The sequence below is a fragment of the Dendrobates tinctorius genome, unplaced genomic scaffold (genome assembly GCF_039654945.1).
Source record: "Dendrobates tinctorius isolate UK_male_01 unplaced genomic scaffold, ASM3965494v1 ptg000251l, whole genome shotgun sequence".
NCBI classification, from domain to species: domain Eukaryota; kingdom Metazoa; phylum Chordata; class Amphibia; order Anura; family Dendrobatidae; genus Dendrobates; species Dendrobates tinctorius.
In genome coordinates this window covers 5708369-5735684 of record NW_027361918.1, presented here as the reverse complement: position 1 = coordinate 5735684, position 27316 = coordinate 5708369, and the positions used below count along the sequence as shown (strand labels likewise).

At 50.7% G+C, this 27316-nt stretch overlaps 1 protein-coding gene across 2 annotated transcripts in view; it reads right to left on the bottom strand.

Moving 5' to 3' along the window:
* GTF3C2 (general transcription factor IIIC subunit 2) overlaps window positions 1-27316 on the bottom strand; it is a 116704-nt gene that overhangs the window by 8303 nt on the left and 81085 nt on the right. For both annotated transcript variants that reach the window (XM_073557784.1, XM_073557785.1), the window contains 4 exons: window positions 18483-18612; window positions 14630-14771; window positions 3977-4138; window positions 3819-3906 (listed from right to left, as the gene is read on the bottom strand). In XM_073557784.1, coding sequence (XP_073413885.1) covers window positions 3819-3906; window positions 3977-4138; window positions 14630-14771; window positions 18483-18612 — 522 coding nt within the window. The remainder of the gene's footprint in view (window positions 1-3818; window positions 3907-3976; window positions 4139-14629; window positions 14772-18482; window positions 18613-27316) is intronic.

Here is a 27316-nt window from a genome sequence, read left to right as displayed (position 1 = left end):
TTCAGCGAGGGGCCCCTATATCACCTGTAACGCTCCATTCAGCGAGGGGCCCCTATATCACCTGTAACGCTCCATTAAGCGAGGGGCCCCTATATCACCTGTAATGCTCCATTCAGCGAGGGGCCCCTATATCACCTGTAATGCTCCATTCAGCGAGGGGCCCCTATATCACCTGTAATGCTCCATTCAGCGAGGGGCCCCTATATCACCTGTAATGCTCCATTCAGCGAGGGGCCCCTATATCACCTGTAACGCTCCATTCAGCGAGGGGCCCCTATATCACCTGTAACGCTCCATTCAGCGAGGGGCCCCTATATCACCTGTAACGCTCCATTCAGCGAGGGGCCCCTATATCACCTGTAACGCTCCATTCAGCGAGGGGCCCTTATATCACCTGTAATGCTCCATTCAGCGAGGGGCCCCTATATCACCTGTAACGCTCCATTCAGCGAGGGGCCCCTATATCACCTGTAACGCTCCATTCAGCGAGGGGCCCCTATATCACCTGTAACGCTCCATTCAGCGAGGGGCCCCTATATCACCTGTAACGCTCCATTCAGCGAGGGGCCCTTATATCACCTGTAATGCTCCATTCAGCGAGGGACCCCTATATCACCTGTAACGCTCCATTCAGCGAGGGGCCCCTATATCACCTGTAACGCTCCATTCAGCGAGGGGCCCCTATATCACCTGTAACGCTCCATTCAGCGAGGGGCCCCTATATCACCTGTAATGCTCCATTCAGCGAGGGGCCCCTATATCACCTGTAATGCTCCATTCAGCGAGGGGCCCCTATATCACCTGTAATGCTCCATTCAGCGAGGGGCCCCTATATCACCTGTAACGCTCCATTCAGCGAGGGGCCCCTATATCACCTGTAACGCTCCATTCAGCGAGGGGCCCCTATATCACCTGTAATGCTCCATTCAGCGAGGGGCCCCTATATCACCTGTAATGCTCCATTCAGCGAGGGGCCCCTATATCACCTGTAATGCTCCATTCAGCGAGGGGCCCCTATATCACCTGTAATGCTCCATTCAGCGAGGGGCCCCTATATCACCTGTAATGCTCCATTCAGCGAGGGGCCCCATATCACCTGTAATGCTCCATTCAGCGAGGGGCCCCCATATCACCTGTAATGCTCCATTCAGCGAGGGGCCCCTATATCACCTGTAATGCTCCATTCAGCGAGGGGCCCCATATCACCTGTAATGCTCCATTCAGCGAGGGGCCCCTATATCACCTGTAACGCTCCATTCAGCGAGGGGCCCCTATATCACCTGTAATGCTACATTCAGCGAGGGGCCCCATATCACCTGTAATGCTCCATTCAGCGAGGGGCCCCTATAACACCTGTAATGCTCCATTCAGCGAGGGGCCCCATATCACCTGTAATGCTCCATTCAGCGAGGGGCCCCTATATCACCTGTAATGCTCCATTCAGCGAGGGGCCCCTATATCACATGTAATGCCCCATTCAGCGAGGGGCCCCTATATCACATATAATGCCCCATTCAGCGTGGGTCCCCTATATCAACTGTAATGCTCCATTCAGCGAGGGGCCCCTATATCACCTGTAACGCTCCATTCAGCGAGGGGCCCCTATATCACATATAATGCTCCATTCAGCGAGGGGCCCCTATATCACCTGTAATGCTCCATTCAGCGAGTGGCCCTTATATCACTTGCAATGCTCCATTCAGCGAGGGGACCCTATATCACCTGTAATGCTCCATTCAGCGAGGGGCCCCTATATCACCTGTAACGCTCCATTCAGCGAGGGGCCCTTATATCACCTGTAACGCTCCATTCAGCGAGGGGCCCCTATATCACCTGTAACGCTCCATTCAGCGAGGGGCCCCTATATCACCTGTAACGCTCCATTCAGCGAGGGGCCCTTATATCACCTGTAACGCCCCATTCAGCGAGGGGCCCCTATATCACCTGTAACGCTCCATTCAGCGAGGGGCCCTTATATCACCTGTAACGCTCCATTCAGCGAGGGGCCCTTATATCACCTGTAATGCTCCATTCAGCGAGGGGCCCCTATATCACCTGTAACGCTCCATTCAGCGAGGGGCCCTTATATCACCTGTAACGCCCCATTCAGCGAGGGGCCCCTATATCACCTGTAACGCTCCATTCAGCGAGGGGCCCTTATATCACCTGTAACGCTCCATTCAGCGAGGGGCCCCTATATCACCTGTAATGCCCCATTCAGCGAGGGGCCCCTATATCACCTGTAATGCTCCATTCAGCGAGGGGCCCCTTTATCACCTGTAATGCTCCATTCAGCGAGGGGCCCCTATATCACATGTAATGCTCCATTCATCGAGGGGCCACTATATCACCTGTAATGCTCCATTCAGCGAGGGGCCCCTATATCACCTGTAATGCTCCATTCATCGAGGGGCCCCTATATCACCTGTAATGCTCCATTCAGCGAGGGGCCCCTATATCACATGTAATGCCCCATTCAGCGAGGGGCCCCTATATCACATGTAATGCTCCATTCAGCGAGGGGCCCCTATATCACATGTAATGCCCCATTCAGCGAGGGGCCCCTATATCACATGTAATGCTCCATTCAGCGAGGGGCCCCTATATCACCTGTAATGCTCCATTCAGCGAGGGGCCCCTATATCACCTGTAATGCTCCATTCAGCGAGGGGCCCCATATCACCTGTAATGCTCCATTCAGCGAGGGGCCCCTATATCACCTGTAATGCTCCATTCAGCGAGGGGCCCCTATATCACCTGTAACGCTCCACTCAGCGAGGGGCCCCTATATCACCTGTAACGCTCCATTCAGCGAGGGGCCCCTATATCACCTGTAACGCTCCATTCAGCGAGGGGCCCCTATATCACCTGTAATGCTCCATTCAGCGAGGGGCCCCTATATCACCTGTAATGCTCCATTCAGCGAGGGGCCCCTATATCACATGTAATGCCCCATTCAGCGAGGGGCCCCTATATCACATGTAATGCTCCATTCAGCGAGGGGCCCCTATATCACATGTAATGCCCCATTCAGCGAGGGGCCCCTATATCACATGTAATGCTCCATTCAGCGAGGGGCCCCTATATCACCTGTAATGCTCCATTCAGCGAGGGGCCCCTATATCACCTGTAATGCTCCATTCAGCGAGGGGCCCCTATATCACCTGTAACGCTCCATTCAGCGAGGGGCCCCTATATCACCTGTAATGCTCCATTCAGCGAGGGGCCCCTATATCACCTGTAATGCTCCATTCAGCGAGGGGCCCCTATATCACCTGTAATGCTCCATTCAGCGAGGGGCCCCATATCACCTGTAATGCTCCATTCAGCGAGGGGCCCCTATAACACCTGTAATGCTCCATTCAGCGAGGGGCCCCTATATCACCTGTAATGCTCCATTCAGCGAGGGGCCCCTATATCACCTGTAATGCTCCATTCAGCGAGGGGCCCCTATATCACCTGTAATGCTCCATTCAGCGAGGGGCCCCTATATCACCTGTAATGCTCCATTCAGCGAGGGGCCCCATATCACCTGTAATGCTCCATTCAGCGAGGGGCCCCTATAACACCTGTAATGCTCCATTCAGCGAGGGGCCCCTATAACACCTGTAATGCTCCATTCAGCGAGGGGCCCCTATATCACATGTAATGCTCCATTCAGCGAATGGCCTCATATCACCTGTAATGCTCCATTCAGCGAGGGGCCCCTATATCACATGCAACGCCCCAATCAGCGAGGGGCCCCTATATCACATGCAACGCCCCAATCAGCGAGGGCCTCTGTAGATCCCTGGGTGACACACATGGACGCCCCTTACCCACACCGTCCCTTTGCGTGGCATAGCAAAGTACGGCTTGTAGCCCAGGAAGCCGGAGTCCACGTAGTGGATGCCGCACAGGCAGTGTCTGTGGACGACAGAGAAGATGTGAGGCTGTGCTGTGCTGGACATGGTAGCTGTGTGCACGGGACACTCACGAGGCGTAGCAGTTGTCCTGCGCCACCACCACCCCGCAGTATGGCAGCAGCCACGCCAGCTCTGTGCCCTGGAAACGCCGGATATTGTTCACTGGCGCCTGCAGACGGCGAAGATCCCAAAACTTCAGACGCCGATCGCTTCCACACGTCACAAAGAAGTTACTAAGAACAGAAAAGTAGCACGTGATTACACCACAGGAGCGTAATAAGAGGGGCACGTAGACTACAGGAGCGTAATAATAGGGGAGAGTAGACTACAGGAGCGTAATAAGAGGGGTGATTACACCACAGGAGCGTAATAAGAGGGGAGCGTAGACTACAGGAGCATAATAATAGGGGAGAGTAGACTACAGGAGCGTAATAAGAGGGGTGATTACACTACAGGAGCGTAATAAGAGGGGAGCGTAGACTACAGGAGCATAATAATAAGGGAGAGTAGACTACATGAGCATAATAAGAGGGGTGATTACACTACAGAAGCGTAATAAGAGAGGAGAGTAGACTACAGGAGTGTAAGGCTATGTGCACACGCTGCAGATTCACCTGCGGGTTTTTTCCCGCGGAACCGCAGGTAAAGTGACCTGCGGATTTGCTGCGGTTTGGCCTGCGGTTTGGTCTGCGGTTTTGCCCTGCGGTTTCACACCTCTACTATGTTAAAGGTGTGAAACCGCAGCAGAATCCGCAGAAACAATTGACATGCTGCGGTTTGTAAACCGCAGCAAAACCGCACGGAAAAAACCGCAGCGTGAGCACTGCGGTTTTGAAAACCCATAGGGTTACATAGTACTGTACCATGTCTGCGGAACTGCTGCAGTTCCACAGGGCCAAAACCGCAGCGAAACCGCAGCGTGTGCACATAGCCTAATAAGACGGGTGATTACACTATAGGAGCGTAATGAGAGGACAGTAGACTACAGGAGAGTAATAAGAGGGGTGATTACACTACAGGAGCATAATAAGAGGGGGTTATTACACTACAAAAGCGTTATATAAGAGGGTTATTACACTACCGGAGCATTATAAAAGGGGGTTATTAAGCTACAGGAGTGTAATAAAGGGAGGTTATTACTGATAATGAAAATAATCACTGCAGCTATTAAAAGCCAAAATCTGCCATTATGTCATCGGAGTTAGAGATTCCCCAGCATTCTGGAGGGACCACCAGACACAGGACGCACCCAATCGGTTGCCAAAGAAAAAAAAGGAGGAGAACATGACTCTGGTGCATACAATAAATCAGTTACTGAGAACCAGTGGTAGGCCCATGAACTGAGGGCCATAATGAACTAAATTCCTTCTTAATAAAGCCCAAATGATTTTGTGCAGCACCAAAAAAAGCGTGAGCACCTGCCACAGCCCCAACCGGACAAAGCAGACAAACACCTGCCACAGCCCCAACCGGACAGAGCAGACAAACACCTGCCACAGCCCCAACCGGACAGAGCAGACAAACACCTGCCACAGCCCCAACCGGACAGAGCAGACAAACACCTGCCACAGCCCCAACCGGACAGAGCAGACGGAAACACCTGCCACAGCCCCAACCGGACAGAGCAGACAAACACCTGCCACAGCCCCAACGGGACAGAGCAGACAAACACCTGCCACAGCCCCAACCGGACAGAGCAGACAAACACCTGCCACAGCCCCAACCGGACAGAGCAGACAAACACCTGACAAAGCCCCAACCGGACAGAGCAGACTGAAACACCTGACACAGCCCCAACCGGACAGAGCAGACAAACACCTGCCACAGCCCCAACCGGACAGAGCAGACGGAAACACCTGCCACAGCCCCAACCGGACAGAGCAGACAAACACCTGCCACAGCCCCAACCGGACAGAGCAGACAAACACCTGCCACAGCCCCAACCGGACAGAGCAGACAAACACCTGCCACAGCCCCAACCGGACAGAGCAGACAAACACCTGCCACAGCCCCAACCGGACAGAGCAGACAAACACCTGCCACAGCCCCAACCGGACAGAGCAGACGGAAACACCTGCCACAGCCCCAACCGGACAGAGCAGACAAACACCTGCCACAGCCCCAACCGGACAGAGCAGACAAACACCTGCCACAGCCCCAACCGGACAGAGCAGACAAACACCTGCCACAGCCCCAACCGGACAGAGCAGACAAACACCTGACACAGCCCCAACCGGACAGAGCAGACAAACACCTGCCACAGCCCCAACCGGACAGAGCAGACAAACACCTGCCACAGCCCCAACCGGACAGAGCAGACTGAAACAACTGACAAAGCCCCAACCGGACAGAGCAGACGGAAACACCTGCCACAGCCCCAACCGGACAGAGCAGACTGAAACACCTGCCACAGCCCCAACCGGACAGAGCAGACTGAAACACCTGCCACAGCTCCAACCGGACAGAGCAGACTGAAACACCTGACAAAGCCCCAACCGGACAGAGCAGACGGAAACACCTGCCACAGCCCCAACCGGACAGAGCAGACTGAAACACCTGCCACAGCCCCAACCGGACAGAGCAGACTGAAACACCTGCCACAGCCCCAACCGGACAGAGCAGACGGAAACACCTGCCACAGCCCCAACCGGACAGAGCAGACTGAAACACCTGCCACAGCTCCAACCGGACAGAGCAGACTGTAACACCTGCCACAGCCCCAACCGGACAGAACAGACTGAAACACCTGCCACAGCTCCAACCGGACAGAGCAGACTGAAACACCTGCCACAGCCCCAACCGGACAGAGCAGACTGAAACACCTGCCACAGCTCCAACCGGACAGAGCAGACTGAAACACCTGACAAAGCCCCAACCGGACAGAGCAGACGGAAACACCTGCCACAGCCCCAACCGGACAGAGCAGACTGAAACACCTGCCACAGCCCCAACCGGACAGAGCAGACTGAAACACCTGCCACAGCCCCAACCGGACAGAGCAGACGGAAACACCTGCCACAGCCCCAACCGGACAGAGCAGACTGAAACACCTGCCACAGCTCCAACCGGACAGAGCAGACTGAAACACCTGCCACAGCCCCAACCGGACAGAACAGACTGAAACACCTGCCACAGCTCCAACCGGACAGAGCAGACTGAAACACCTGCCACAGCCCCAACCGGACAGAGCAGACTGAAACACCTGCCACAGCCCCAACCGGACAGAGCAGACTGAAACACCTGCCACAGCCCCAACCGGACAGAACAGACTGAAACACCTGCCACAGCTCCAACCGGACAGAGCAGACTGAAACACCTGCCACAGCCCCAACCGGACAGAGCAGACTGAAACACCTGCCACAGCCCCAACCGGACAGAGCAGACTGAAACACCTGCCACAGCCCCAACCGGACAGAGCAGACAAACACCTGCCACAGTCCCAACCGGACAGAGCAGACTGAAACACCTGCCACAGCCCCAACCGGACAGAGCAGACTGAAACACCTGCCACAGCCCCAACCGGACAGAACAGACTGAACCACCTGCCACAGCCCCAACCGGACAGAGCAGACAAACACCTGACACAGCCCCAACCGGACAGAGCAGACTGAAACACCTGCCACAGCCCCAACCGAACAGAGCAGACAAACACCTGCCACAGCCCCAACCGGACAGAGCAGACAAACACCTGCCACAGCCCCAACCGGACAGAGCAGACAAACACCTGCCACAGCCCCAACCGGACAGAGCAGACTGAAACACCTGACACAGCCCCAACCGGACAGAGCAGACAAACACCTGCCACAGCCCAACCGGACAGAGCAGACAAACACCTGCCACAGCCCCAACCGGACAGAGCAGACAAACACCTGACACAGCCCCAACCGGACAGAGCAGACTGTAACACCTGCCACAGCCCCAACCGGACAGAGCAGACTGAAACAACTGACAAAGCCCCAACCGGACAGAGCAGACGGAAACACCTGCCACAGCCCCAACCGGACAGAGCAGACTGAAACACCTGCCACAGCCCCAACCGGACAGAGCAGACTGAAACACCTGCCACAGCTCCAACCGGACAGAGCAGACTGAAACACCTGACAAAGCCCCAACCGGACAGAGCAGACGGAAACACCTGCCACAGCCCCAACCGGACAGAGCAGACTGAAACACCTGCCACAGCCCCAACCGGACAGAGCAGACTGAAACACCTGCCACAGCCCCAACCGGACAGAGCAGACGGAAACACCTGCCACAGCCCCAACCGGACAGAGCAGTCTGAAACACCTGCAACAGCTCCAACCGGACAGAGCAGACTGAAACACCTGCCACAGCCCCAACCGGACAGAACAGACTGAAACACCTGACACAGCCCCAACCGGACAGAACAGACTGAAACACCTGCCACAGCCCCAACCGGACAGAGCAGACTGAAACACCTGTCACAGCCCCAACCGGACAGAACAGACTGAAACACCTGACACAGCCCCAACCGGACAGAGCAGACGGAAACACCTGCCACAGCCCCAACCGGACAGAGCAGACGGAAACACCTGCCACAGCCCCAACCGGACAGAGCAGACTGAAACACCTGCCACAGCCCCAACCGGACAGAGCAGACTGAAACACCTGACACAGCCCCAACCGGACAGAGCAGACGGAAACACCTGCCACAGCCCCAACCGGACAGAGCAGACTGAAACACCTGTCACAGCCCCAACCGGACAGAGCAGACTGAAACACCTGACACAGCCCCAACCGGGCAGATTGGACCGTAGCACCTGCCACTGCCCCAACTGGGCAAAGCGGACTGTAACAACTGCCACAGCAAGAACTGGATGGAGTGGGCCGTAGCGCCTGCCGCAGCCCCAATTGGGCAGAACGGACCATAGCACCCACCACAGCCCCAACTGGGAAGAGCGGAAAAGACGTCCTCTCACAGGCAGGCACAAGACGTCCTCTCGTCCTCTCACAGGCAGACACGAGACGTCCTCTCACGGGCAGACACGAGACGTCCTCTCACGGGCAGGCCCGAGACGTCCTCTCACGGGCAGGCCCGAGACGTCCTCTCACGGGCAGGCCCGAGACGTCCTCTCACGGGCAGGCCCGAGACGTCCTCTCACGGGCAGGCCCGAGACGTCCTCTCACGGGCAGGCCCGAGACGTCCTCTCACGGGCAGGCCCGAGACGTCCTCTCACGGGCAGGCCCGAGACGTCCTCTCACGGGCAGGCCCGAGACGTCCTCTCACGGGCAGGCCCGAGACGTCCTCTCACGGGCAGGCCCGAGACGTCCTCTCACGGGCAGGCCCGAGACGTCCTCTCACGGGCAGGCCCGAGACGTCCTCTCACGGGCAGGCCCGAGACGTCCTCTCACGGGCAGGCCCGAGACGTCCTCTCACGGGCAGGCCCGAGACGTCCTCTCACGGGCAGGCCCGAGACGTCCTCTCACGGGCAGGCCCGAGACGTCCTCTCACGGGCAGGCCCGAGACGTCCTCTCACGGGCAGGCCCGAGACGTCCTCTCACGGGCAGGCCCGAGACGTCCTCTCACGGGCAGGCCCGAGACGTCCTCTCACGGGCAGGCCCGAGACGTCCTCTCACGGGCAGGCCCGAGACGTCCTCTCACGGGCAGGCCCGAGACGTCCTCTCACGGGCAGGCCCGAGACGTCCTCTCACGGGCAGGCCCGAGACGTCCTCTCACGGGCAGGCCCGAGACGTCCTCTCACGGGCAGGCCCGAGACGTCCTCTCACGGGCAGGCCCGAGACGTCCTCTCACGGGCAGGCCCGAGACGTCCTCTCACGGGCAGGCCCGAGACGTCCTCTCACGGGCAGGCCCGAGACGTCCTCTCACGGGCAGGCCCGAGACGTCCTCTCACGGGCAGACACGAGACGTCCTCTCACGGGCAGACACGAAACGTCCTCTCACGGGCAGACACGAAACGTCCTCTCACGGGCAGACACGAGACGTCCTCTCACGGGCAGGCACGAGACGTCCTCTCACGGGCAGGCACGAGTCGTCCTCTCACAGGCAGGCACGAGACGTCCTCTCACAGGAAGGCACGAGACGTCCTCTCACAGGCAGACACGAAACGTCCTCTCACAGGCAGACACGAAACGTCCTCTCACAGGCAGACACGAAACGTCCTCTCACAGGCAGACACGAAACGTCCTCTCACAGGCAGACACGAAACGTCCTCTCACAGGCAGACACGAGACGTCCTCTCACAGGCAGGCACGAGACGTCCTCTCACAGGCAGGCACGAGTCATCCTCTCACAGGCAGGCACGAGACGTCCTCTCACAAGCAAGCACGAGACGTCCTCACAGACACTCGACGTCTGGAGTCTCCTGCACCGGGACCATCCTTCACAGGGACCATCCTTCACAACTAATAATTGTGTCCTTATCACTGAGGTTCTTTGTTCTGGGTAGCTGCAGGAACTCCATCGCTGTGAGCACAATTTGTCTTTGAACGCTGCCACGCTCTTATGTACACGGGGGGTCTCATGGGGGGGTCGTGGGCCCTGGGCAAAAGAGTCCCAGTGGAGTCCGCCATACAGTATTATGGATAATGAACCCCATATTATTGCTCCATACAGTATTATGGGCACCACATAGTCCTCCATACAGTATTATGGACATAGTGCTCCATACAGACTAATGAGCACCATATATTGCTCTATACAGTATAATGAGCCCAATATATTGCTCCATACGGAATAATGAGCCCCATATATTGTTCCATACAGTATAATGAGCCCCATGTATTGCGCCATACAGAATAATGAGCCCCATATATTGCTCCTTACAGAATGAGCCCCATATAATGCTCCATACAGTATAATGAGCACCATATATTGCTCCATACAGAATAATGAGCCCGATATGTTGCTCAATACAGTATAATGGGCACCACATAGTTCTCCATACAGTATAATGGGCATCACAGTCCTCCCTGCAGTATATGGGCACCACAGTGCTCCACACAGAGTAATGAGCTCCATATATTGCTCCATATAGTATAATGGGCCCCATATATTGCTCCATACAATATTATGGGAACCACATAGTGCTCCATACACTATGAGCCCCATATATTGCTCCATACAGAATAATGAGCCCCATATATTTCTCCATACATAATAATGAGCCCCATATATTGCTCCATACAGAATAATGAGCCCCATATATTGCTCCATACACTATGAGCCCCATATATTGTTACACACAGAATAAAGAGCCCTATATATTGCTCCATACAGAATAATGAGCCCTATATATTGCTCCATACAGAATAATGAGCCCTATATAATGCTCCATACAGAATAAGCCCAATATATTGCTCCATACAGTATTATGGGCACCACATAGTGCTCCATACAGAATAATGAGCCTCATATATTGCTCCATACATAATGGGCCCCATATATTGTTCCATACATAATGGGCCCCTTATAATGTTTCATACAGTATATGATGGGCCCCATATATTGCTCCATACAGTATAATGAGCCCAATATATTGCTTCACACAGTATTATGGGAACCACATAGTGCTCCATACAGAATAATGAGCCCCATATAATGCTCCATACAGTATAATGAGCTCAATATATTGCTCCATACATAAAAGGCCCCACATAATATTCCATACAGTATATGAAGGGTCCCATATATTGCTCCAAACAGAACAGAGTGGGCCCATATATAATGGGCCCTATATGATGCTTTAGTATATGATGGGCTCCATATATGATGTTCCAGTGTATGATGGGCCCCATATAATGCTCCATACATGATGGGCCCCATATACAGTTGTGCTCAAATTTTACACAGCCCGGCAGAATTTTTGCTTTCTTGGCCTTTTGTCAGAGAATATGAATTATAACACCAAACCTTTTTCTCCACTCATGGTTAGTGGTTGGGTGAAGCCATTTGTCAAACTACTGTGTTTTCGCTTTTTAAATCATACTGACAAGCCAAAACATCCAAATGACCCTGATCAAAAGTTTACATACCCCATTTCTTAATACTGTGTATTGCCCCCTCTAACATCAATGACAGCGTGAAGTCTTTTGTGGTAGTTGTAGATGAGGTTCTTTATTTCCTCAGATGGTAAAGCTTCCCACTCTTCTTGGTAAAAAGCCTGTAAATTCCTGGGCTATCTAGCATGAACTGCGTGCTTGAGATCTCCTCAGAGTGGCTCAATGATATTGAGGTCAGGAGACTGAGATGGCCACTCCAGAACCCTCACTTTGTTCTGCTGTAGCCAATGACAGGTCGACTTGGCCTTGTGTTTTGGATCGTTGTCATTTTGGAACGTCCAAGTACGTCCCATGCGCAGCTTCCAGGCTGAAGATTGCAAATTAGCCTCCAGTATTTACTGATAACGTGCTGCATTCATCTTTCCTTCAACTCTGACCAGGTTTCCTGCACCTTTGCAGTTCACACATCCCGAAAATATCAGTGATCGACCGCCGTGCTTTACAGTAGGAATGGTGTTCCTTTCATCATAGGCCTTGTTGACCTCTCTCCAAATGTAACATTTATGATTGTGGCCAAAAAGTTCAATTTTGGTCTCATCACTCCAAATTACCTTGCTCCAGAAGTTTTGAGGCTTGCCTCTGTGCTGTTTTGCGTATTGTAGGAGAGATACTTTGTGGCATTTGCACAGTAATGGCTTTCTTCTGGTGACTCGACCATGCCGCCCATTTTTCCTCAAGTGCCTCCTTATTGTGCATCATGAAACAGCCACACTGCTAGTTTTCAGAGAGTCCAGTATTTCAGCTGATGTTATTTGTGAGTTTTTCTTTGCATCCCGAACAATTTTCCTGGCAGTTGTGGATAACATTTTTGTTGGTCTACCTGACCTTGGTTTTGTTTTAAAAGAGCCCCTGATTTTCCATTTGTTAATCACAGTTTGAACGCTTCTGACTGGCATTATCAATTCCTTGGAAATCTTTTTGCATCCCTTTCCTGTTTTATACAGTTCAACTACCTTTTCCCATAGATACATTGACAATTCTTTTGCTTTCCCCATGACTCACAATCCAGAAACATCAGTGGTTGGATGAAAGATGCAAGAGTCTGTCTGGATCTCAGAAACTCACTCAGCTTTTAAGCGCACACACATTGATTACAAGCAAACAGGTCACAGTTGAGGATGTTACCTTTAGTAGCAATTCACACCCATTTATGTCAACTTCTGTGCATGTTATTAGGCCAAAATCACCAAGGTATGTAAACTTTTGATCAGGGTCATTTGGATGTTTTGGGTTGTCATTATGATTTAAAAAGAGAAAACACAGTAGTTTGACAATAAATGGCTTTGCCCAACAACTAACCAACAGCGCAGAAAAAGTTTTGGTGTTATCATTCATATTCTATGAAAAAAGGACAACAAACTTGTACACTTTTGAGCACAACTGTATGATGCTCCATTGTATGATGGGTCCCATAAGATGCTCCATATATAATGGGCCCCATAAGATGCTCCATATATAATGGGTCCTATAAGATGCTCCATATATAATAGGTCCCATATGATGCTCCAGTATATGATGGGCCCCATATATGATGTTCCAGTGTAAGATGTGTCCCATATTTGATGCTCCAGTGTATTATGGGCCCCATATAAAGCTCCACATATAATGGGCTCCATATAATGCTCTAGTATATGATGGGCCCCATATATTGCTCCAAACATAAAAAAATGACATCTTCTTGCTGGCCGCTGCTCTGCCCCGGACTCCTCAGCGTCGCCGTCTTCCGGCTCTCGGCACGGTGATTGTTCAGGCAGAGGGCGCACACTAGTGATGTCATCGCGCCCTCTGACCTGACAGTCACAGTCAGAAAACGTGGAAGACGCCGCAGTGGAGGAACCAGGAGAGGCAAGTATCGCAAGTACAGGGACCCTGAGCAGGTGGAGGTCTCCTCTTGGGCGCTGGCACTGGGACCCCATAGCTCGCTGATGTCCCCAACGCGAGTGGGCCCCCCGCCTGCTCAGGGTCCCTGTCTTTTATATCTCATTTTTAATTGTAACTTATATTATAAGTAAATTTTCCTTTTAATTCAAATCGCCTGTGGAGATGGAAGTCTGCTGGTCATTACACCACAGAGCGATATAAGGGGGGTTATTACACCACAGAGCGATATAAGGGGAGGTCATTACATCACGGAGCGATATATGGGGAGGTCATTACACCACGGAGTGATATAAGGGGAGGTTATTACACCACGGAGCGATACAAGGGGAGGTTATTACACTCCAGAAGCGATATAAGGGGAGGTTATTATTCAACAGGGGAGGTTATTACACCACAGGAGTGATATAATGGGAGGTTATTACACCACAAGAGGCATACAAGGGGAGGTTATTACACCATAAGAGCGATGCAAGGGGAGGTTATTACACCACAGTTCCGATATAAAGGTAGGTTATTACATCACAGAGCTATATAAAGTGAGGTAATCACACCATGGAGCGATATAAGGCGAGGTTAGTACCCCACAGAAGCGATATAATGGGAGGGTATTACACCACAGGAGCGATATAATGGGAGGTTATAAAACCACAGGAGCGATATAATGGGAGGTTATAAAACCACAGGAGCGATATAAGGGGAGGTTATTACACCACGGAGCGATATAAGCAGCCCTTGACACTGGCCACATACAGGAGCCTAGGGCCGGCAGCTATGGATTATGGAGCAGTGTGATATCTTGGTACCTGTCTGCTTTACACCACTCGATGCTGCGCACGGCGCCGTCGTGGGCGGAGAAGCTGTGGAAGGGGTACTGCTTGATCACCCGGCCCTGCCGGACCCTCTGCAGGATGGACTTGGTCTTCAAATCCCATATTGCTACGAGTCCTAAAATCAGAAAATTGCAGCTATAAGATAATGGCTCCGCTCTGAAAACCAGGAGACCCCCGAGAAATCACTGCTGCCCTGTGAGGACGTGACAACTGAGGCGGCTGACACTGGTGACATCCAACATGGCTTCCATCACAGCTCGTACCGATGTTATGTGACTCCCCTAGCAACTGGGAAAGTCAGAGACGACCAACATGACCGCCATCACAGCTCATATCGATGTCATGTGCCTCCCCGTAGCGACTGGGAAAGCTGTAGACGACCAACATGGCCGCCATCACAGCTCGTACCGATGTCATGTGACTCCCCTAGCGACTGGGAAAGCCAGAGACGACCAACATGGCCGCCAACACAGCTCGTTCCGATGTCATGTGACTCCCCTAGCGACTGGGAAAGCTGTAGACGACCAAAATGGCCGCCTTCACAGCTCGTACTGATGTCATGTGACTCCCCCTAGCAACTTGGAAAGCCAGAGACTACCAACATGACCGCCATCACAGCTCATATCGATGTCATGTGCCTCCCCGTAGCGACTGGGAAAGCTGTAGACGACCAACATGGCCGCCATCACAGCTCGTACCGATGTCATGTGACTCCCCTAGCGACTGGAAAAGCCAGAGACGACCAACATGACCGCCATCACAGCTCGTACCGATGATCATGTGACTCCCCTAGCGACTGGGAAAGCCAGAGACGACCAACATGGCCGCCATCACAGCTCATAGCGATGTCATGTGCCTCCCCCTAATGACTGGGAAAGCCAGAGACGACTAACATGGCCGCCATCACAGGTCGTACTGATGTCAAGTAACTTCCCCTAGCAATTGGGAAAGCCAGAGACAACCAACATGGCCGCCATCACAGCTCGTACCGATGTCATTTGACTCCCCTAGCGACAGGGAAAGCCAGAGACGACCAACATGGCCGCCATCACAGCTCATATCGATGTCATGTGCCTCCCCCTAGCGACTAGGAAAGCTGTAGATGACCAACATGGCCGCCATCACAGCTCGTACCGATGTCATGTGCTTCCCCCTAACGACTGGGAAAGCTGTAGACGACCAACATGGCCGCCATCACAGCTCGTACTGATGTCATGTAACTTCCCCTAGCAACTGGGAAAGCCAAAGACAACCAACATGGCCGCCATCACAGCTCGTACCGATGTCATGTGACTCCCCTAGCGACTGGGAAAGCCAGAGACGACCAACATGGCCGCCATCACAGCTCATATCGAGGTCATGTGCCTCCCCCTAGCGACTAGGAAAACTGTAGACGACCAACATGGCTGCCATCACAGCTCGTACTGATGTCATGTGACTCCCCCTAGCAACTGGGAAAGCCAGAGACGACCAACATGGCTGCCATCACAGCTCATATCGAGGTCATGTGCCTCCCCCTAGCGACTAGGAAAGCTGTAGACGACCAACATGGCCGCCATCACAGCTCGTACTGATGTCATGTGACTCCCACTAGCAACTGGGAAAGCCAGAGACGACCAACATGGCCGCCATCACAGCTCGTTCCGATGTCATGTGACTCCCCTAGCGACTGGGAAAGCTGTAGACGACCAACATGGCCACCATCACAGCTCGTACTGATGTCATGTGACTTCCCCTAGCAACTGGGAAAGCCAAAGACGACCAAAATGGTCGCCATCACAGCTCATATCGATGTCATGTGACTCCCCTAGCGACTAGGAAAGCTGTAGACGACCAACATGGCCGCCATCACAGCTCGTACTGATGTCATGTGACTCCCCCTAGCAACCGGGAAAGCCAGAGACGACCAACATGACCGCCATCACAGCTCGTACCGATGTCATGTGACTCCCCTAGTGACTGGGAAAGCCAGAGACGACCAACATGGCCGCCATCACAGCTCTTACTGATGTCATGTGACTCCCCCTAGCAACCGGGAAAGCCAAAGACGACCAACATGGCCACCATCACAGCTCATAGCGATGTCATGTGCCTCCCCCTAACGACTGGGAAAGCTGTAGACGACCAACATGGCCGCCATCACAGCTCGTAACGATGTCATGTTACTCCCCTAGCAACTAGGAAAGCCAGAGACGACCAACATGGCTGCCATCACAGCTCATATCGATGTCATGTGCCTCCCCCTAGCGACTGGGAAAGCTGTAGACGACCAACATGGCCGCCATCACAGCTCGTACTGATGTCATGTGACTCCCCCTAGCAACTGGGAAAGCCAGAGACTACCAACATGGCCGCCATCACAGCTCGTTCCGATGTCATGTAACTCCCCTTAGCAACTGGGAAAGCCAGAGATGACCAACATGGCCGCCATCACAACTCGTACCGATGTCATGTGACTCCCCCTAGCGAATGGGTAAGTCAGACGACCAACATGGCCGCCATCACAGCTCGTACCGATGTCATGTGACTCCCCCTAGCGACTGGGAAAGTCAGAGACAACCAACATGGCCGCCATCACAGCTCGTACCGATGTCATGTGACTCCCCTAGCGACTGGGAAAGCCAGAGACGACCAACATGGCCGCCATCACAGCTCATATCGATGTCATGTGCCTCCCCCTAGCGACTGGGAAAGCTGTAGACGACCAACATGGCCGCCATCACAGCTCGTACTGATGTCATGTGACTCCCCCTAGCAACTGGGAAAGCCAGAGACGACCAACATGGCCGCAATCACAGCTCATATCGATGTCATGTGCCTCCCCCTGGCGACTGGGAAAGTCAGAGATGACCAACATGGCCACCATCACAGCTCATATCGATGTCATGTGACTCCCCCTAGCGACTGGGAAAGCCAGAGACGACCAACATGACCGCCATCACAGCTCGTACCGATGTCATGTGACTCCCCCTAGCGACTGGGAAAGTCAGAGATGACCAACATGGCCGCCATCACAGCTCATATCGATGTCATGTGACTCCCCTAGCGACTGGGAAAGTCAGAGATGACCAACATGGCCGCCATCACATCTCATTCCGATGTCATGTGACTCCCCTAGCGACTGGGAAAGCCAGAGACGACCAACATGGCCGCCATCACAGCTCGTACCGATGTCATGTGACTTCCCTAGCGACTGGGAAAGCCAGAGACGACCAACATGACCGCCATCACAGCTCATACCGATGTCATGTGACTCCTCCTAGCGACTGGGAAAGCCAGAGACGACCAACATGGCTGCCATCACAGCTCGTACTGATGTCATGTGACTCCCCTAGCGACTGGGAAAGCCAGAGACGACCAACATGACCGCCATCACAGCTCGTACTGATGTCATGTGACTCCCCCTAGCGACTGGGAAAGCCAGAGACGACCAACATGGCCGCCATCACAGCTCGTACCGATGTCATGTGACTCCCCTAGCGACTGGGAAAGCCAGAGACGACCAACATGACCGCCATCACAGCTCATACCGATGTCATGTGACTCCTCCTAGCGACTGGGAAAGCCAGAGACGACCAACATGGCTGCCATCACAGCTCGTACTGATGTCATGTGACTCCCCTAGCGACTGGGAAAGCCAGAGACGACCAACATGACCGCCATCACAGCTCGTACTGATGTCATGTGACTCCCCCTAGCGACTGGGAAAGCCAGAGACGACCAACATGGCCGCCATCACAGCTCGTACCGATGTCATGTGACTGTCCTCAGTGGCCGTCCCAGAGCTGGTGACAAGCAGCATCAGTCACGGACTGGCGGCACTCACCATCATAAAATCCGGCAGCCAGGTACTGGTGAGGTTTGGTGGGCAGCCAGGCCACGGTGAAGCACTGTCCATTGACTCCTGGACCACAAGCCTTAACGGATCCCACATGAAGCCGGACTACAGAGTCCACCTGCAAGACAACATAGTCAGCGCACCAAGAGCTCAACCCACCCAGAGCAGTGCTCAACCCTCCCACAGCAGCGCTCAACCCACCCAGAGCAGCGCTCAACCCACCCGCAGCAGCGCTCAACCCACCCAGAGCAGTGCTCAACCCACCCACAGCAGCGCTCAGCCCACCCAGAGCAGCGCTCAACCCACCCGCAGCAGGGCTCAGCCCACCCAGAGCAGCGCTCAGCCCACCCAGAGCAGCGCTCGGCCCACCCAGAGCAGTGCTCAGCCCACCAGCAGCAGCGCTCAGCCCACCAGCAGCAGCGCTCAGCCCACCAGTAGCAGCGCTCATCCCACCCGCAGCAGCGCTCAACCCACCCAGAGCAGCGCTCAACCCACCCAGAGCAGCGCTAAGTTCACTGGCCTTGCAGAAAAGTATGGACGTTTTCTATTGCATTTTTTACAGCCAAAAGTTCCCTCATGTTGGATGAAGTACTCTTCTTGTGTTCTGACCAAGGACTACACAACCTCTCAGGTGCACTCCCCATCCAGTCACGCTTACCTCTGTAGCTATGATGTCGCTGATCTGAGACACCCATGGGACCTCTACGGAAGGTTTCCTATGCTTAGCCACCAACCGTTTGTTGCTACCCTCCGAGACATTTTTGACCCAACAATACCTCCCATTGTAGTTGTATGATATTGGATTGGGCCCATGGCACTGCCGAAATACATGAGGTCAGGATCCCCAACAATGATATCGCCTTCGTGAGTGTCATGGCAGGCCTGCTCACGGTCACACATACCAAGGACATCTCCTTGCGTTTCCTCTACTCCGGGAGAAAACATGTCCGACTTGCTGAGTCCAACATAAGACCTGGAAAGGACTGAGCTTTTCATTTAGATGTTTTTAGTTTCAGCAGTGTTCCACCGATCTTCCTACAATCAGGAAATCGTCCAGACATGGAATAATCAGAGAATCCTATTCCCCGAAGATGCTCTATGACCTTGGTGAAAAGCCTTCGAGCCATGGAGGAACCAAAGGGCAAAGCCCTAAACTGAAAATGCCTTTGTTTTCTGTCCACAGATATTTTTGTTGACCCGCATATATTGGGACATGGTAGTACATATCTTTCAGGTCTAGTACAATCATGTAACAATCTGGAGACAGAAGTTTATCACCAGTCTTTATTGACTCCATCTTGAAAGGTCGATTTATCAATCATCTAATCAGATTCTTATTATTGGTCCTGAAGGCACCGTCTGATTTTTTTTTAATCAAGAAAAGGTGGGAATAAAATCCCCTGCCTTCTTCTTCTACCGGCACTTCCCCAAGTTAAGTTCCTCTTATATCCTTCCTGATATCTTCAGATTGAGGTTTCCCACAAGAACAGAAAGCAAACTGTTGCGGCGAAGAGGTTCCCCCCTTTTATTTCAGAAAGTTTTCTGTGCTTGATGTGTAGATCCCCTCTCTGGTGTGGTGCTGTCATTGGTGAAAGAAAACACAGCCCCAGAGCTCAATGCTGCCCCCACCATGCCTCACTGTGGGGATGGTGATCTTCTGGTAATGCGCGGTGTCAGCTTTACACCTACTTGAATTATAGCCACAAAGTTTCCGGCAGACATAATGGAGGTTTTGGTAGAGCATAGCCGGCCTGGATGATTTTCTGTTTATGAAAAGACTTAAGTCATGTCCCCCGATCCCACATGCTGGACATATGCAGAATACAGGAGATTGTTGTCACATGCAAAACACAACCAGGGCTGGCCAGAAATTCCTGCAGCTCCTTTAATGTTGCTGTTGGATTCTTGGCCGCCTCCAAGACCAGTTCTCTTCCAGCAATGTTTCAGGGATGTCCAATACTCGGGAATGTCACCGTTGTGTTCAGCCCATTCTTGGACGTTTTCACGGTGTCCCTGGTAGATCTGAAGACTGGGAAATGTTCTTGTCCCTTCTCCTGACTGACAACTTTCCATAATGCGATCCTTTGCTGTGTTGTCAGCTTTTTATGCACCAGAAAATATCAGGAAAGTCTTCCTGGAACAGCAACACTTTCTCAGGGGTTAATCAGAATCGTTGTACATGACGGAAGACGAGCGCTGACTACTATGTAACAAAGGGAAATGGGATTGTCTAACTGAGCACAATCATAGCCAAAATATAAGAGGGTGCAAATACTTATGCAAACACATTATAGAAGGTTTTTTTATTTTCCCCTCTAAATGATTTTAGTTTGTGTCTTTTGAGATTTGAACAGTACATGGGCGACACTAAAGGGGGAAAAAGTCTGGAAATGATTCTTCTTGTAGGAATACTTTCCATGACAAATGTCGAATATTTTGAAGAGGCGTGTAGACTTCTCATATCCAGTGTATATATTCTAGGGTTGAATACTTCTATCCTCTGTGTATTATCCCACCATCCATCTTTGTACAGTTGACACTTTCTCTGCGCTTCACTGACTTTAATTAAAGGAATCATGTGAAGGCAAAACGAATATTGACCCAGAGCCGCCGGGGGAAGATGGGGGCGATCATACAAGGACGCACACAGAGAGGAAGGTAATGGCTGGATGTATATACACATCCTATATATGAGGTGTGCGCCATATACACATCCCCTATAACCAAGAGGTGTACGCCATATACATATCCCCCATATCCAAGAAGTGTGCGCCATATACACATCCCCTATATCCAAGAGGTGTGCGCCATATACATATCCCCTATATCCAAGAAGTGTGCGCCATATACACATCCCCTATATCCAAGAGGTGTGCGCCATATACATATCCCCTATATCCAAGAAGTGTGCGCCATATACACATCCCCTATATCCAAGAGGTGTGCGCCATATACACATCCCCTATATACAAGAGGTGTGCGCCATATACACATCCCCTATATCCAAGAGGTGTGCGCCATATACACACCCCCTAAATCCAAGAGGTGTGCGCCATATACATATCCCCTATATCCAAGAAGTGTTCGCCATATACACATCCCCTATATACAAGAGGTGTGCGCCTTATACACATCCCCTATATACAAGAGGTGTGCGCTATATACACATCCCCTATATACAAGAGGTGTGCGCCATATTCACTGTCCTATTAAGGGAATAGAAGAATCCAGGATATCTATAAACAGAAAGATAGTGAGGAAACACTTAGCTAGCCTAAATGAATTCAAGTCTCCAGGTCCAGATGAATTACACCCCAGAGTACTGAAGGAGATAGCAGAAGAAATTTTTGAACCCCTCTCTATAATCTTTGAAAATTCTTGGAGAACAGGAGAAGTGCCAGAAGACTGGAGAAGAGCAAATGTTGTTCCTATCTTCAAAAAGGGGAAGAAGGTGGACCCAGGTAACTATAGGCCGGTGAGTCTGACTTCTATACCAGGAAAGATCTTTGAACAAATTATTAAACAACATGTATGTCAATACCTGGATAAGAATGAAGTGATTAAACAGAGTCAGCATGGGTTTGTAACTAATAAGTCATGTCAGACTAACTTAATTTCCTTCTATGACGGTATCACTGATTGGGTGGATCAAGGAAATGCTGTAGATATAGTATATCTTGACTTCAGCAAAGCATTTGACAAAGTCTCTCATACAATCCTTATTGAAAAAATGATTAAGTATGGAATGGACAAGGCAACTGTTAGGTGGATTCATAACTGGCTTAGTGATCGGACCCAAAGAGTGGTCGTAAATGGCTGCACATCCAGTTGGAAGAATGTCTCAAGTGGGGCACCACAGGGCTCTGTCCTGGGCCCTGTATTGTTCAACATCTTTATCAACGATTTAGATGAAGGAATTGAGGGTAAACTGATTAAATTTGCTGATGACACAAAGCTAGGAGGGATAGCTAATACTAGAGAAGAGAGAGAGAGGATTCAAAAAGATTTAAATAAACTGGAGAAGTGGGCAGCAACTAACAGAATGGTTTTTAACAGGGAGAAATGCAAAGTACTACATCTGGGCAATAAAAATGGAAAAAACATATATAGAATGGGAGGAATAGGGCTAAGTGACAGCACATGTGAAAAAGACTTGGGTATACTAATAGATCACAGACTGAATATGAGTCAACAGTGTGATGCAGCAGCAAAAAAGGCAAATGCAATTCTAGGATGTATTAACAGAAGCATACAGTCTAGATCACGTGAAGTCATTATTTCCCTCTACTCCTCTTTGGTCAGACCTCATCTGGAATATTGTGTCCAGTTTTGGGCACCACATTTTAAAAAAGACATCAACAAACTGGAGCAAGTTCAGAAAAGAGCGACCAGAATGGTGACCGGTCTGCAAACCCTGTCTTATGAGGAAAGGTTGCAGGATTTGGGAATGTTTAGTTTGCAAAAGAGAAGACTGAGAGGAGACTTAATAGCTGTCTACAAATATCTAAAGGGCTGTCACATTGTAGAAGGATCAACTTTATTCTCATTTGCACAAGGAAAGACTAGAAGCAATGGGATGAAACTGAATGGGAGGAGACACAGATTAGATATTAGAAAAAACTTTTTGACAGTTAGAGTGATCAATGAGTGGAACAGGCTGCCACGAGAAGTGGTGAGTTCTCCTTCAATGGAAGTCTTCAAACAGAGGCTGGACAGACATCTGACTGGGATGATTTAGCGAATCCTGCTTTGAGCAGGGGGTTGGACCAGATGGCCCAGGAGGTCCCTTCCAACTCTACGATTCTATGATTCTATGATTCTATATACACATCCCCTATATACAAGAGGTGTGCGCCATATACACATCCCCTATATCCAAGAGGTGTGCGCCATATACATATCCCCCATATCCAAGAAGTGTGCGCCATATACATATCCCCCATATCCAAGAAGTGTGCGCCATATACACATCCCCCATATCCAAGAAGTGTGCGCCATATACACATCCCCTATATACAAGAGGTGTGCGCTATATACACCCCCCTATATCCAAGAGGTGTGCGCCATATACACATCCCCTATATCCAAGAGGTGTGCGCCATATACACATCCCCTATATCCAAGAGGTGTGCGCTATATACACATCCCCCTATATTATCCAAGAGGTGTGCGTCATATACACACCCCTATATCCAAGAGGTGTGCGCCATATACACATCCCCTATATCCAAGAGGTGTGCGCCTTATACACATCACCTATATACAAGAGGTGTGCGCCATATACACACCACCTATATACAAGAGGTGTGCGCCATATACACACCCCCTATATACAAGAGGTGTGCGCCATATACACATCCCCTATATACAAGAGGTGTGCGCCATATACACATCCCCTATATACAAGAGGTGTGCGCCATATACACACCCCCTATATACAAGAGGTGTGCGCCATATATACATCCCCTATATACAAGAGGTGTGCGCTATATACACATCCCCTATATCCAAGAAGTGTGCGCTATATACACATCCCCTATATCCAAGAGGTGTGCGCCATATACACATCCCCTATATCCAAGAGGTGTGCGCCATATACACACCCCCTATATACAAGAGGTGTGTGCTATATACACATCCCCTATATACAAGAGGTGTGCGTCATATACACATCCCCTATATACAAGAGGTGTGCGCCATATACACATCCCCTATATCCAAGAGGTGTGCGCCATATACACATCCCCTATATCCAAGAGGTGTGCGCCATATATAGACATCCCCTATATCCAAGAGGTGTGCGCCATATACACACCCCCTATATACAAGAGGCGTGTGCTATATACACATCCCCTATATACAAGAGGTGTGCGCCATATACACATCCCCTATACACAAGAGGTGTGCGCCATATACACATCCCCTATATACAAGAGGTGTGCGCCATATACACATCCCCTATACACAAGAGGTGTGCGCCATATACACATCCCCTATATACAAGAGGTGTGTGCTATATACACATCCCCTATATCCAAGAGGTGTGCGCCATATACACATCCCCTATATCCAAGAGGTGTGCGCCATATATAGACATCCCCTATATCCAAGAGGTGTGCGCCATATACACATCCCCTATATACAAGAGGCGTGTGCTATATACACATCCCCTATATCCAAGATGTGTGCGTCATATACACACCCCCTATATCCAAGAGGTGTGCGCCATATACACATCCCCTATATCCAAGAGGTGTGCGCCATATACACATCCCCTATATCCAAGAGGTGTGCGCCATATATAGACATCCCCTATATCCAAGAGGTGTGCGCCATATACACACCCCCTATATACAAGAGGCGTGTGCTATATACACATCCCCTATATCCAAGAGGTGTGCGCCATATACACATCCCCTATATACAAGAGGTGTGTGCTATATACACATCCCCTATATCCAAGAGGTGTGCGCCATATACACACCCCCTATATCCAAGAGGTGTGCGCCATATATAGACATCCCCTATATCCAAGAGGTGTGCGCCATATACACATCCCCTATATACAAGAGGCGTGTGCTATATACACATCCCCTATATCCAAGAGGTGTGCGTCATATACACATCCCCTATATCCAAGAGGTGTGCGCCATATACACACCCCCTATATACAGTCATGGCCAAAAGTATTGACACCCCTGCAATTCTGTCAGATAATACTCAGTTTCTTCGTGAAAATGATTGCAAACACAAATTCTTTAGTATTATTATCTTCATTTAATTTGTCTTAAATGAAAAAACACAAAAAGAATTGTCCTAAAGCCAAATTGGATATAATTCCACACCAAACATAAAAAAGAGGGTGGACAAAAGTATTGGCACTGTGCGAAAAATCATGTGATGCTTCTCTAATTTGTGTAATTAACAGCACCTGTAACTTACCTGTGGCACCTAACAGGTGTTGGCAATAACTAAATCACACTTGCAGCCAGGTGACATGGATTAAAGTTGACTCAACCTCTGTCCTGTGTCCTTGTGTGCACCACATCGAGCATGGAGAAAAGAAAGAAGACCAAAGAACTGTCTGAGGACTTGAGAAACCAAATTGTGAGGAAGCATGAGCAATCTCAAGGCTACAAGTCCATCTCCAAAGACCTGAATGTTCCTGTGTCTATCGTGCGCAGTGTCATCAAGAAGTGTAAAGCCCATGGCACTGTGGCTAACCTCCCTAGATGTGGCCAGAAAAGAAAAATTGACAAGGGATTTCAACGCAAGATTGTGCAGATGTTGGATAAAGAACCTCGACTAACATCCAAACAAGTTCAAGCTGCCCTGCAGTCCGAGGGTACAACAGTGTCAACCCGTACTATCCGTCGGCGTCTGAATGAAAAGGAACTGTATGGTAGGAGACCCAGGAAGACCCCACTTCTTACCCCGAGACATAAAAAAGCCAGGCTGGAGTTTGCCAAAACTTACCTGAAAAAGCCTAAAACATTTTTGAAGAATGTTCTCTGGTCAGATGAGACAAAAGTAGAGCTTTTAGGGCAAAAGCATCAACATAGAGTTTACAGGAGAAAAAAGAGGCATTCAAAGAAAAGTACACGGTCCCTACAGTCAAACATGGCGGAGGTTCCCTGATGTTTTGGGGTTGCTTTGCTGCCTCTGGCACTGGACTGCTTGACCGTGTGCATGGCATTATGAAGTCAGAAGACTACCAACAAATTTTGGAGCATAATGTAGGGCCCAGTGTGAGAAAGCTGGGTCTACCTCAGAGGTCATGGGTCTTCCAGCAGGACAATGACCCAAAACACACTTCAAAAAGCAGTAGAAAATGGTTTGAGAGAAAGCACTGGAGACTTCTAAGGTGGCCAGCAATGAGTCCAGACCTGAATCCCATAGAACACCTGTGGAGAGATCTAAAAATGGCAGTTTGGAGAAGGCACCCTTCAAATATCAGGGACCTGGAGCAGTTTGCCCAAGAAGAATGGTCTAAAATTCCAGCAGAGCATTGTAAGAAACTCATTGATGGTTACCGGAAGCGGTTGGTCGCAGTTATTTTGGCTAAAGGTTGTGCAACCAAGTATTAGGCTGAGGGTGCCAATACTTTTGTCCGGCCCATTTTTGGAGTTTTGTGTGAAATGATCAATGTTTTGCTTTTTGCTTCATTCTCTTTTGTGTTTTTTCATTTAAGACAAATTAAATGAAGATAATAATACCAAAGAATTTGTGTTTGCAATCATTTTCAGGAAGAAACTGAATATTATCTGACAGAATTGCAGGGGTGTCAATACTTTTGGCCATGACTGTACAAGAGGTGTGCGCCATATACACATCCCCTATATCCAAGAGGTGTGCGCCATATACACATCCCCTATATACAAGAGGTGTGTACCATATACACATCCCCTATACACAAGAGGTGTGCGCCATATACACATCACCTATATCCAAGAGGTGTGCGCCATATACACATCACCTATATCCAAGAGGTGTGCGTCACATACACATCACCTATATACAAGAGATGTGTGCCATATACACATCCCCTATATCCAAGAGGTGTGCGCCTTATACACATCCCCTATATACAAGAGGTGTGCGCCTTATACACATCCCCTATATACAAGAGGTGTGCGCCTTATACACATCCCCTATATCCAAGAGGTGTGCGCCATATACACATCCCCTATATACAAGAGGTGTGCGCCACACACACATCACCTATATACAAGAGATGTGTGCCATATACACATCCCCTATATCCAAGAGGTGTGCGCCATATACACATCCCCTATATCCAAGAGGTGTGCGCCACATACACA